The sequence below is a fragment of the Odontesthes bonariensis genome, chromosome 6 (genome assembly GCF_027942865.1).
Source record: "Odontesthes bonariensis isolate fOdoBon6 chromosome 6, fOdoBon6.hap1, whole genome shotgun sequence".
In the NCBI taxonomy this organism is placed as follows: domain Eukaryota; kingdom Metazoa; phylum Chordata; class Actinopteri; order Atheriniformes; family Atherinopsidae; genus Odontesthes; species Odontesthes bonariensis.
Genome location: NC_134511.1, coordinates 11281924 through 11295700, shown reverse-complemented (window position 1 = coordinate 11295700; position 13777 = coordinate 11281924). Strand labels below are relative to the sequence as shown.

At 42.2% G+C, this 13777-nt stretch overlaps 2 protein-coding genes across 3 annotated transcripts in view; one reads left to right on the top strand and one right to left on the bottom strand.

Moving 5' to 3' along the window:
* The window catches only part of znrf3 (zinc and ring finger 3), a 68782-nt gene extending 64220 nt beyond the window's left edge, over positions 1-4562 (top strand). For both annotated transcript variants that reach the window (XM_075467380.1, XM_075467379.1), the window contains exons 7-8: positions 762-864; positions 999-4562. In XM_075467380.1, coding sequence (XP_075323495.1) covers positions 762-864; positions 999-2740 — 1845 coding nt within the window. In that variant the 3' untranslated portion in view covers positions 2741-4562. The remainder of the gene's footprint in view (positions 1-761; positions 865-998) is intronic.
* On the bottom strand, positions 4454-11890 carry coq5 (coenzyme Q5, methyltransferase). Its single transcript, XM_075467381.1, has 7 exons — positions 11694-11890; positions 11062-11211; positions 10748-10981; positions 10041-10147; positions 7469-7557; positions 5601-5712; positions 4454-5053 (listed from the first exon to the last, which is right to left on the bottom strand). Exons 1-7 carry the CDS (start codon positions 11869-11871, stop codon positions 4952-4954), a joined length of 972 nt encoding a protein of 323 aa, XP_075323496.1. The 5' UTR covers positions 11872-11890; the 3' UTR covers positions 4454-4951.
* Between the last annotated feature and the right edge of the window lie 1887 nt (positions 11891-13777).

Genomic DNA, 13777 nt, shown 5'->3' with positions numbered 1-13777 from the left:
GAGGAGAAGAAAACACAACAAAGCATGGCGCCAGGATTGCACAGAGGAAGCGGTGATATAAAAGGCTGAATGGCATCAAAGCGGTTTTTTGAGCAGCGAACCGAGCAACAAAAGCTTTGGTGGAAAACAGCCTGATGATGAGTCACATTAAGCCACAGACTAAAGTAGTTAAGTCAGTAAAAGACTTGTCACTGGAAAACATAACCATCAGTGATCCTGCTTTTGTGTCTTGGAATTCCTCAATGCTAATTCTCTCCATTCTTTCCATTTCAATCCTCAAAAGTAAACTTGTTTTGATTTTGTTCCAGATAATAAAAAGGGCAAAAAAATTGAGCATTGGAGCTGTATTCTGTGTACTTCAGTGTGACATCTGGTGGCATTTTGTTTGTCTGTGGGGTTAAGGTTGTCTCCTCAAAGTCGAAAATTCAACTTGCAGCCGTCACCATGCTTGACATTAGTGTGTGGCTTTGCTGCCACCCTCTGGATATTCAGCTTCGCTCAGTTCCTCCTTAATTAACCCCCCCGGAAATAAAAGTTCACCAACTGCGTGAGCTGCAACTTTGAAACAGTCTGATAAAAGCCAAAAGCGTCCTTAAGAAAACAGATTTTTACCGAAATGCTGCACAATTACCAACATATTTCAGGCGTTTGTGAAACAAACAGGCCCTCCTCATTCTAAATCCCCATTATTCACCAGAATATTTTTGTATTTTCAGCTTTTTTTACTGTGCTGATGGCAGCTTGTTGCATTTTCCCTTCAGGAGCTGCGGGTGATCCCCTGTGCTCACAGATTTCATAAGAAGTGTGTGGACCCCTGGCTGCTGCAGCATCACACCTGTCCCCACTGTAGACACAACATCATAGGTGAGCTGGTGCACTACCTCCGACGATTATCAGATAAACTTTTATCTGATAATCATTTTTGCTTTAAAAGATTCTCAAAGTTTTTTTCCCCCATTTGTGGGATTCTCAATGTAACCTAATTTCTCTTAACGCAGAGCAAAAGAAGGGGAATCCAGGACCGGCGTGCATGGACCCTGGTAACCCAGTCCACAGCAGGCAGCGGGTGGTGCTCCCAGTCCATTATCCTGGCAGGGTGCACCGTGCCGGCCAGGTGACGGCCTACCCGACCAGAACCAGCATGGACCCCCACGGCAACCCCATTACCGTGCTCACCGTGGACCAGCATCCGGATCCTCAAGGCCTTTACCCACCCCAATCGACATCTGCCTTTCTCCGAAGCTACCACCCCACCCTCCATCTGGAGCATTCGCTCAACCCCCACCACTGCGGGTTAGAGCACCGCGCACCCCCGGCTTACCCCGCACAACCGCATCACGCTGCTTTCAAACGACCAAAGTTCCACGGTCGCAACTTCTCCCGAGCAGCCTGTTTTTCGCAGTATGAGACAATGTACCAACACTACTATTTTCAGGGACTGTCTTTCCCCCAGCAGCCTGAAGGTGGCCAGGGAGCTGTGGCAGGGCAGCTGGGTGGAGGAGGGGGCGCCCACAAGGGCCACCCCAGCAGGGCCTTTCAGCAGGGACTGCTGTACCCCACAGTGGTGCACATGGCGCCTGCCTCCTCTTCCAGGATAGGCGACAGCGGCAGCACTTCTGGCCTGAGCTGTTACCATGGCCACCGCTCGGTGTGCAGCGGTTACCTTGCCGACTGTCCCGGCAGTGACAGCAGCAGCAGCAGTTCCGGCCAGTGCCACTGCTCCTCCAGTGACTCCATGTTGGACTGTACTGAGGTCAGCAACCAGGGGGTGTACGGAAGCTGCTCCACTTTCCGCAGCTCCCTCAGCAGCGACTACGATCCTTACGTGTACAGGAGTAAGAGTCCTTGCAGAGGGTCTTCAGGGGAAGCGGGGGCTGCGGCTTGCATCTCAGCCCCTGCTGAGGACTCGTCTCCTGCACCTTTGGGACATGACTGCCTCCAGCTCCCTCCTGCAGCTTCCGGATATAACTCGGGGGACCACCTCTCCAACTGCAGTTTGGAGCCCAACTACAGCAGTCGTTCATCACTGGAACCCAGGGAGAACAGCAACACTAGCACTACCTCAGCTGGGGCTCTAGAGGGCGCCACAGCCGACAGGGGAAAGGGGACACAGGAGGAGTCTGGGGAACTTGGGGCTGCAGCCTGTAGCTGCTGCTTTGAGGTAATTCCTCCCAGTGTGGAGTGCAAAGGGCAGGACTTGGACCAAGCTGGGCTTCCGGCCTCGGGACGCTGTCGCAGAACGGTGGACTTTCAGACCTCCGCCTCCAAGAACTACTTTGCTCCTGAGCATTTATGCCCTTCCTCCGAGCAGGTGAGCTATGAAGGGCTGCCTTGCTGCTTCTACAAAGAGATGAAGGTCCACAGGGCCACGGCAGGGCGCTATACCGAAGACTATGCTGTTAATGTGCAGTATGCGCGTGCAGATTCAGAGGCCTGCTCTGCACAGGGCTGCTGCGAACTCAACCAGAGAATACCCATAATTCCTGAGGACACAGATTGTGAACTGGGCACAGGTCCAGAGGTCCAGGGCAGTTTACCTGTCAGCAACCCGGTGCAGGCAGAGTTGCGGACAGGAGAGCAGAATGAGCCTAAGGAGAGGTACTTCCCCTCCGGACAGTTTAGAGGTCAGACCTACCTCCAGGAGGAGGAGACCAGGGCTCTGTTCCACCCTACGCTCTCAGCTAGCCCCACTGCACTGGGAAGCAGTAGTACAACAAACGAGGGAGGTCTGGGCATATGAACACAACTCCAGAAAGAACAGTCGAAACATGTGGTACCATGTTAGTCAGTCAATCGTTGAAACCCTCAGTTGCCTTGTTCTAACCTAGCTCTCAGAGCACTGAATGTTATCATCTTAGATTGTGTGGATTTCTACTGAAAAGGCCTCTTCTTTCTAGATAACGATGTATCATGTTCATTCCTGTGGCCACAAACGTCTCAAGACTCAGATATGATAAATAAGGATGGAGGTTGATAACTGAAACTAGAATTTGGCATCTATTATGAAGACTATCTGCTGCCATTAAGGGTTAGTAATCTGGGCCACTTTATTCAGATTTAATTTTTTTTTTTTTTTGGGAGGGAGGGGCAAGCTGTTGGAACCTGAGATTTTCAAGACAAACGTACACTCTCTATTCACACATCTGCATCTATACATTTTGTATATGTATAGCATATTCATGCACACTGACTTCCTATGAAGCTCCAACCACCAACTGAAATAGGTTATAAGGACATAGCTATACCAAAACTCAAAAAGACATGATTGTTTTTCTTTTCTTTTTTTTTACTCAAAGAGCAGGGAAATGGGTCCCTGTGACCCACGTGTTTCTCTAAGGAGAAAAAGCTATAGAATTCAGAAAATAAAATGCATAGAAATGTGAATGCAAGGCTGACACTGGTCTCTAATCACTAAACAGAATTTGTTCCATGCATTGCATTTCTGTCCATTGTGGCCTGCCTGTATGAGATGTGTAACATTAGAGCCTTGCTGGTAGGACATTAGCAGCAATACTGAATGACACAGCACATGTTTTGGTCAGATTTCAGACTAAATAGAGTGTTTAGGGTCAGATGTCTTCAACAGTAGAGTGGAAGGCTCTACCTCTTGTTTGAAAGCCCTTGAAAAGTATATTGTTGCTGTCACATACCCCGGTTTCCTCTGTGAGGCGTGCTCTTATAAATATCTATAAAAAGGTTCTAGTATGTATCAAAAGGCCAAAGGAAAGTAGCTGGAAAAGACTCGTATTTCATAAGGGTTCCTTATTGTACTGTGACTTTTTTTTTTTTTTTTTAAATGATGCAGTTATACGTACCACAGTGTATCAGTTCGAATCATAACGTGCCGTGCAGAATACGTACTTGCAATATCAATGCTTGTCATTCATGCCTTTCTGTTTGTCCTGCAGACTGTTTTTTTTATACTGTTTCTATGAAATATACACATTCTCTACACAGAGGAAAACCTGAAATAACCCTATTTATAAGTTAACCCAGTGCTGTAATCAAGTGAGAATCTAATCTTGCCTTTTGCATAGAGATACGTACCTACTGCAAATATAACATTTTGGGGTACTTGAGTCACTATTTAATTTTTTTTTTTTTTTTGTTATCGTTTCTAGCACTTAAGATAAAAAAAAAAATGTACAAAAATTAATATTTTTTAAGGATATAATTATTTTCTGTCATTACCATTACAAATGTTTTTAAAAGAAAAAGGCAAGAAATCAATCTGTGTATATTCTGTACCTGTATAGCAAACATTTCATAAATGGAAATATGTTCTCTGAATATTTATTTACTAATATATTTATCTTTAAGCCATGTCTTATGTTCAGAGTGTATGAACGTTTGAGTTATTTGGTTGCTTTTTATTGAGGAAAAAAAAGAAAAGGAAAAAAAAAAAAAAAATCACTAACATGAGACTTTGTATATACATGGTAATTGCACACGAGACGATTAAATCTTCTGACCAAAAAAACTGATTTTAAAACTTTAGTACCATACGGTTTTGTAATTAAAGTGTACAAAGATCTGTAAAATATACAGTTTTATTCAAGTAACTCAATGCGGTGTTCTGTTTTTCATTAATCACATTCTACACTGACGTTTTTGCTTGTTTTGCTCTTGAAGTTGGACGAGGTTTATTTCTTATTAACTCCAGTCAAATACTGAGATCAGTTTTCACAGGTTTTATTACTTAAGATACAAAAAAAGAAGTACACTTATCTAACAGCAAATGCAGTGAAAAAACTGCTTAAGTGTGGAGTTGGGGTAATAATCTTAACAGATTCATTAAATAAATAACATCCACTGACCTTTGACCTGCTGTCATTGTGCAGTGGCACCTGCAGAGATCAGCTCTGAGGTTGTCATAGTCTCTTATACAGATGCATCAGTCTGAAACAGAGAGCCTGTCTTTTTTCTTTTAGTAAATTACGGGCCATGCATCTCAGAGCTTGAAACCAGAGTGAAGAGCCACCACTCCGCCAGTGAGGTTGTAGTACCGCACACAGTAGAAACCTGCGTCTTCTATCATGCCTTTGAACTCCTCCTAAAATAACAGAAAGAACAAAGGAAATGATTAACAGCCAATCCACAAAGAACTCCAAAAACTTATGGTTACAGCCCGACTTATCCATTTAACTGGACCACCGGCCTTATCGCAGTTTACGAACATGTAGGAAAAAAAAGAGTAAAATATGTGAATGAGAGCAGCTTTAATGGGAATTCAGCTGTATCATAAAACACCTACATTTTAACAAAAAAGACAGAACTTTGCTGAGCATCAGTGTCCGTCTGAGTCTAGTTTATTGTATACATGCCGGAGTAATTTCATCCACAACCACATTATCTGGGTTCCAGCTGTACAATTTCAGGCAGACCAACATGTTTACACGTGCGGTTTTGGTATGACTAGCAGTAAGTTGTTTTCTTTCTAATGTCATGTTAATGTGCCTGAAATTTAAATGTAGTTTATGAAAACATACAGCGCTTAATAGTGCTGGGGTGATTAGTTAGAACTCTGTGCAAAAACTTCCAACCCCTTGAAAAGCAGAACAAGGGGCAGCGGACACACAGGACGAATAAATGTGCTTTACCTGGTCGGGAAACTTGCGGATGCTCTCCACCAAATACTGATACGACTTCCAGTCTCCAGCAATCACCTCTCCCAAAACTGGAATCACCTGGAAACTATATGCATCGTAAAGGCTGAAAAGAAGAACATGATGCAAGTTAGGTCCTCCTCTTTACCAGAAGGGGGCAGTGTTTGATAAAACGATGTAGAGAAGATCTAAAACAAAACAAAATCAACATTCATCACATCTCTATACAAGTAATCACCTGATTTAAAGTGGAACTGAAAACTGATTTTTTTTTTTTTTTTGTAATTAGTTTGACCACAGGTTCCTCAAATTTCTGCAACAAAAATTAATGGGATTATAATTTGGTACATTTCTACACCAAACCATCAACATGTGCAACTAGTGTAGACATTCCTGGAGCAAAACGTCTGCGCACCCGTGACCATAGACTCTGTAATTATAGAAAACAGGCATACATGCTTCATATGCAGCCCATATATGCCACATTCTTTCTCCACTATCACATTCCACGTATACTGGGGCAGTGTGGGGTTCAGTGTGTTGCTCAAGTACACACTGACATGTGAAGGCGCCTGTAGATCAAACCACCAACCTCTTATCCACCGAGCAACATCCGACCCTGTGAGTTTAGTACATTTAAAGTCACAGAAAAATGCACCAGGATCTGCAGACAGTAGATTTGGTTTTTTTTCCTGCCAGAAAAAAAACCCAAAAACATCACATTTTCACCATCTCAAACTCTTGTTTGGATTGCATGAGTCCTATCCAAGAAATATGCTCACATTTTGGTCCAGTTTGATAGGACGAATATGAGGCAAAAGACACAAAAGTTAGTGTCATCTAAAGAAAGAATGTGTGCCGAGACCTCACGCATTCTTCAGACCATGCGGGCACACATTTTTAGAACAATGCAACCCTGATATGAGGTGGAAAAAAAGCAAAGAGATGAGATAATTAGCATAAATCTGAACAAAGCTTGCACTGTAGCCTGCAACTTAATGGTTGTGAACCCTAACCACAGTTATGTCTACAACTGCTTAAATGTGCTATGCATCTTAAGTGCTGCAACAAACTAATGAGACGTTCTTCTCTTTACTGAAGTCTCCGTAAGAATAAGAATAATCTTTAAAAATTTTATTCTAATAATAAGAATATTTTATTATTGAAACAATAACAAGCAACCAGGAGTTTTACAGCAATACAAAAGCTACAGGAGTCTAAATTTTTGCCAAAACTCCCAGAACAGCACATTTACCTTAATGCTGCTCATTTATAGATCAACGCTTGCATGTCTCTGACGGAGCTTTGGCTCCTCAGTGGGTTGGTGTTTGGCATAAAGCTGGTTAGAATCACCTCCAGTAACTTAACTGCAAAAAAGAGCTGGTATAATGTTTCTCACATTCATATCATCCTATGTTTATTAAAAAGCTGTTCAAATTCAGCGTGTTAGAGGGTGTTGTAGACAGATGTGTGTGCAAGCTGATCTTGAACGCCCAAATATAAAGGAAGCAAAGACACCGTGGACGGCAGCGAGACATGTGGGTTTTTAGGCAGTCGGTGAAAACAAATAAACAACTGAATTCTCCAAGTGAGCTACCAGACTTCACATGCCGACTGGCAAATGCTCAAATTTTTTTTTATGCGTGCGTGTTTTGCATCATTTTCATAGCAGCAACTGGAGCAAAAATGTGATTTAAATCATTGATTTCTACAAGTAAACTCCAATCTGCACCTCCAGATGCATTTTTTTTCTGACTTCAAATTCACGAATGCACATGCATCTGCTTTCTCGAGCCACACATTTCACTGAAGCCCTGCTGTTTTGCTCCAGATATGCCATCACACCAAACACTCCTACTCACCTTGCCAGGACAGGATTTGTCACTTTGCTGAACTCTAAGCACATGAACCTGCCACCAGGCTTCAGGACCCGTAGAGCCTCCTGCAGGGCCTAAAAAAAAAAAAAAAAGTAAATTAATGATGCTAGTTATACATCAAAGAAGGAAAAAAAAAAAAAAGCTGTTTGTAGTTGTGTGGATTTTGCTGCTTTGCCGTGTCTCACGTGATTGAAGCGGTCACATTGGGCTTCAGAGGAATACAGTCGGAAATAAACAGTAAACATGAAAGAACGGCAACAATTTACTTAATAATGACCATAACTTTAAGTTAAAGCTCTAAATAAAACCGAGAATGAATTTGTCAAATGCAAGTTTATCTTAAAGTTCTCATCATGCACAATGTCCTGCAGACACAAAAAATGCTTTCATTAACCGATTCAAAGTAGTCCAATCAGATCAAACCAATATTTTGCATTTGTTTTCATTTCTGACTCCAGTATTCAGTGTTCACTGTCAGAGTTAGGGCTGCAGAGCGGGTTGTTTCAGCATCAATGCCGAGATGTGCAAATGTGAATAAGTCACATTTCAGGACATGAAACTTTCCATTAACTCAAACCTTTATGCTGCATGATATAGATGGAAAACCTTCCTCACTTCTAATCGTACACGGTCAGTCTACAAGAGACCCCAGTCTACAATAACACGTTACTCTGTTTTTTTTTTATTCTATTCTGCCTACAGGTTCAACTGCATGCAAAGAGATGAGTGACGAGCAAGATCTAAACACAGAAAATAAAAAGACTTCGTTCAACTTATTAAAGGAGAACTGCGGTATTTTCAACATTAAGCCTCTTTTATGAGTCGTCTGCAATGTTATAGAACCCCCCTCACCGCTTTTTTTAATTTTACTGCTGTCTCCGGTATTTGCCTAATTTTGATTCATCTCAACCTGCTTCAGAATGGCAAGTCATGTGCATGTCCAAAAAGGTCCGTAAAAGCACAATAAACGTCCGTTTTCAAAATCCATCAACTCACCGGAGTGGTTACTGGTGTGCACTGGTAATCCATATCAAATTTCGTTGCGAAAAGTTGCTTCTGTCGTGTTTTATTTGACATTTTGTACTGGATGTTCGTTGATATTACTCCGCCACCGCTAAGAAAATAGTTTGAGCATGAACGAGCTGCCAAATATAACACGACAGAAGCAACGAAATTTGATATGGATAACCAGTGCACACCAGTAACCACTCCGGTGAGTTGATTATTTTGAAAACAGACGTTTATGGTGCTTTTACGGACCTTTTTGTATATGCACATGACTTGCCATTCTGAAGCAGGTTGAGATGAATCAAAATTAGGCAAATAAATTAGCAGTAAAATTAAAAAAAGCGGTGAGGGGGGTTCTAAAACATTGCAGACGACTCATAAAAGAGGCATAATGTTGAAAATACCGCAGTTCTCCTTTAAAGGATAAGACCGGTTTTTTGACATTGGGCCCTTGATTTCACATTATAACATGATGTTCTACTCACCCCTGCTTGTTGTTGGTCATTTGGAGCTGTTCCGAAGATATTCGAGAGGCGTCTGGCTGCTCTCTTGAGATATTCGGCCATGAAACGGTTTCCTATGGGCAAGCTTATACAGGCACAAACTATGCTGTTTATAATTTATTAATTACTCTACACTAGCACTGATAACGTGGAGGTGCGTCGCTTACTTAAAAAAATCCGGGTTACTAATTTTGAATTTTAGCCGAATGAATAAATAGGCAGCAGGTCTGTGGGCTGTCGGTGGCAGTAGCACGACGATGACGTCAGTAACACCCACTTTACGACAAAAAAATCAAAATTACAATAACCCGGATTTTTTTAAGTAAGCGACGCACCTCCACGTTATCAGTGCTAATGTACAGTAATTAATAAATTATAAACAGCATAGTTTGTGCCTGTATAAGCTTGCCCATAGGAAACCGTTTCATGGCCGAATATCTCAAGAGAGCAGCCAGACGCCTCTCGAATATCTTCGGAACAGCTCCAAATGTTCAACAACAAGCAGGGGTGAGTAGAACATCATGTTATAATGTGAAATCAAGGGCCCAATGTCAAAAAAACGGTCTTATCCTTTAATATTCTACACGCAACAGCAGAACATCTGTTTTGAGTGGACTCTCAGGCCAAGAAGACTACGGAGACCACCTCTGTACTGGCAAACTGCTGTCCTGGAAATGGAAAACGGCAGAGATGGAAAAGAACATGGCTTCACTCCTGAGGAAGGGAGCAAAGATAACTCACCCAGTCAAAGTCACAGAGGGGATCCTTCATGTTTAATGAGTTGAAACCAATCGTACAGCGTTGAAGTGTAACTGAAAAGTTCTTTTTAAATGTTTAAATTACGCTCACTAAACACTCCACTCCTTCCGGAGTAACTAACCCTTCCCAGATCAACTGGTTTAAGTCATCTCAAGTAAATTAATGATTTAAAAGAAAAACATTGGACCAAATAAATATTGCTAAAACTGTTGAAAAAATGTTTCAATATTTATAGCCCCAGCTGTAGCAGCAACCATCTTTATGGGATCATCTGTTGTGTCAGTTACCTGGTCCACATGCGTGACGTTTCGAATGCCAAAGGCGATGGTGTAAATGTCAAACTGGTCATCGTCAAAGGGCAGCTCCTCTGCATCGCCCACCACCCACGACAGACCTGACACACATTGGCAAGAAACAAAGAGACTCCTAGTTTCATTCTAAGACAATGACAGTGAAAAGAAAAACCTATATACTGTTCATGCCACAGTCTCTGCACATTACAGTGAGTTAAATGTGACTTCTGTTGGGTTTTTAGGACAACGTGTCAGCTGATAATCGGATCCAATGGGTCTGAGCAGACATGGTGAGAGCCCAACTGCGAGGCTTAAAGAAGCCGTTTTTGCTCCATCAATTGTCCAGGAAAGTTATGAAGAGTTACCATAAGTCCCTGTTGCTTTTCAGTTGGAAACTAAAAAGCAACAGGGACTTTTCTGTTGGTTGCTAAAAGTTGTAAAAAAAATGTTTTAAATGTTAACTGTTGAGCTGGGCCATTTAACATCCGCATCAAACGAGAATACATTGTGCACATAAAGTAATGATGGGCACTGTAGTTTAAAAACAAGATCAATTTTGAAAAATATTAAGCCATTTCACGTGTATTTAACAACATATTCAAGTTTGACAGGGTAATGTGCATGAACATATGAAGTCCTATAAGTGTTGTTAGTCAGTATTTTTTTTTTTTTAAAGACATTTCAGGTTATTTAATGCACACCAGAAGTGATGCCCATGCTGTCAGCTCTCTTTTTCCCCACATTCAGCATCTCCTTGTTGATGTCACACACCACAGCCATAGACTCGGGGGGTCTGTCCTCTGAGGGTCTGTCCTCTGAGGGGTACTTGTTGGAAATGTCCTGCCAGGACAGTGTCTGGCTGGACCGCACCGCCCGCCGCTTCTGCCTCTCTTGCTGAGAGTGAACGTAGTCCCGAAATCGGAAAGCAATGTCACCTGCAGGGGAGGATCATACCTGAATGCAAATGTGATGCTTCAGCTGGATGACCTAAAAGGGTGCATACAAACCGACTTACCAGTTCCACCTGCCACATCCAGGAGCCGGGCGCCGGGTTGCGGGTGCATGACATGCAGCAGCATATCTTTCCACAGTCGATGGATACCCAGACTCATGGCATCATTCATAACGTCATACTTCTCTGCCACATTCTCGAACACCTTATACACTGTAAAAAACAAACATTACCTGGCGTTTAATTGAACTCAGTTTTCCACGCATGGCCCGCAAATAGGTGATGAGCTGTTCTGGTCCGCATACTGTCAGTTAGGAGAAACACCAACGGGTTTCATCCTTACATACGAAAACATAAGAATGCTGGTGGTACAGCATAATTCAAAATGTGCTGCCTTTCACTTTTAAATTCGTCATACACAAGAATACACCAAGCAATACCCATGTTTGTTAAACATATACTTGAAAACATACAGCAAATGTATTGAAAGGAATGGCTTAAAATGATTAATAGGTAAGTTGAGTGTTGTTTAGTAGATCAATTATATGCCGAATAACCAAGCAAATCATAACAAATCTAAAAAATATGTCAAAACCCGTTCTTCAAGGTGTGTTAGATTATAAGAGCCGGTAAATCTTTAAATAGCAGGATTTCTAAATGGAACTTGTTGCTGCTCTCTCTCTGCAGTCGCTCACCTCTCTTCGCCTTCTCCTCCTCGGGTACCGTCTCGAAACCAAAGTGCGTATTTCTGTCTTCGGCTGCATCGCTAAAACATCGACAGGACGGACACAAAACACCAGCAACAGAGGCGGTGACGTTTCTGTTAGAAAGGCGAATTACCCTACGGGCCAGCAGTCTCATGGACGCGGCCATGTTGACTGCTTGCACAACTGTGACGCAGACAGGAAGCGCTTCTCCTTTTTCTTCTTCTTCGTCTCATGAATTTTGCAACACACCGTGGTTAACTATTGCCGCCCTCCACAGGTTATCTTTACAATTGCACCAATGACTTGGCTCTTCATGACATTTCGGTAGTTTCTTTCCAGAGCTAAAGAGTAAATTACACCACTCTGATCTTTACATCACGCATTTCTCGCAATGGACTGACAAGTTTATTGACGAGCTATCTTTGTAAGCTACTCAATACCAACATGCAAATGTAGAGAAATGGTTGGTTTCAAACTTTGTAACATCCTGGGTGTATTTAAATTAGGGCTGGGCGAGTTAACTCGTTATGATCGGGTTAACTCGTAATTTATTTAACGCCGATATTTTATCGCACATTAACGCAGGTTTTATTATTTTTATTTATTTAAAAAAAGAATGTGAGTCTGATACCTCGATAAAGATTTGAGTATGGGGCGTGTTTCAACCGAACCAGGAGAAAAAATGCCTCTTCGCTCAATTGGATAGACCTACAACCAATCAGAGCAACGTAGTATGTGACGTAGATTAAGCGAGACACACACTTGTTGTAGGAAGGACGGCAAAAACATATTTTCTATCGATAAAAGCCTTTATCGCGTTCCTCTGTTCGTCTTGCAAAATGAATGCAATGTGGAGATCCTGTAGAACAGACTCGATGGCAGAATCTACACACCCTAGCTCTCCAGCGGCAGCCATGTTTGTTTCAAACGAATTCAAACCAAGCACTCTTTAGTGACGTAGTCGATAATGTCCCTGTTGATCATCTGTCCATCATCGTATAAAGCCCGCCCTGGCAATCTGATTGACTGTTTTGATGTCGAGCATAGAGATTTCCCAACTGAGCAGAGCCAGACCGAACTTCCCGACCAAAAATGTTATGGGTGGGGCTAAGTTCAGAGAGACAGGAAGCAGGGGGCAGAGAGAGGGGGAACGACGCGCAGCACAGGGCCGTCTGATATGGGACTCGAACCGGGGCCAGCTGAACCCACTACGCCACAGACCACCCCTGTTTTGTTATATTTCTTTATCATTGTAAGTATTTTGTAAAAGTCTGTTGCTCACAGGCTTTTATTTTGTAAAAGTCTGCTGCTGTCTGCTGTGGAACCGGAAAAGAAAGTAATCGGCGGATCCACCAAACATGGAGAAGTGTACGGAACTTTTAGTCGGCCATTTTCATTTTAAAGTTCTTCCAGACGGCGGAGTCGACAGAACCAAAGTCATCTGTAAACACTGCCAAGTTGAATTGTCTTCTCACCGTAGTAGTTCCAGTCTAAAATATCACTTAAAGGCAAAACACGCAATTGATAGCAGCAAGTCATTCAAGGAAACAGACAGTGGAGCGAGGCTTCTACATAAAAACTACATAAAAATGCTGATGTTAAAAGTGTGTTTGCACAACAAATGTTATGGCACTTTCATTCATATGGCAGCACATTTAAAATAAAACTAAATGCTAAACACTACTTTTGAGTTCATTTTTGGATTTTGCGTACAAATGCGATTAATCGGGATTAATCAGGGAAATCATGTGATTAATTAGATCAAAAATTTTAATCGTTGCCCAGCCCTAATTTAAATTCATCCTTTGCTGTCGTCTGCACAAAGCATGACCTAAACCTCTGTTTTACTGTATAAAATAAATTATCTTAACTGAAACGCGTGGAGTGGCAGTTTGTTTTCGGCTTCAGCAGTAGTAATACATGTTAACCATTTTAATGCTGCATTGTATGAACTTTGTCATGTACATATTTAATAAACTGGTGAAAAAACAATTTGTGGACCGGTTAACATTTGCTTTAAGTAGTTCACAAAGCTGGAGCATAGGAGGGGGGGAACAATGTCGTTTTCATGG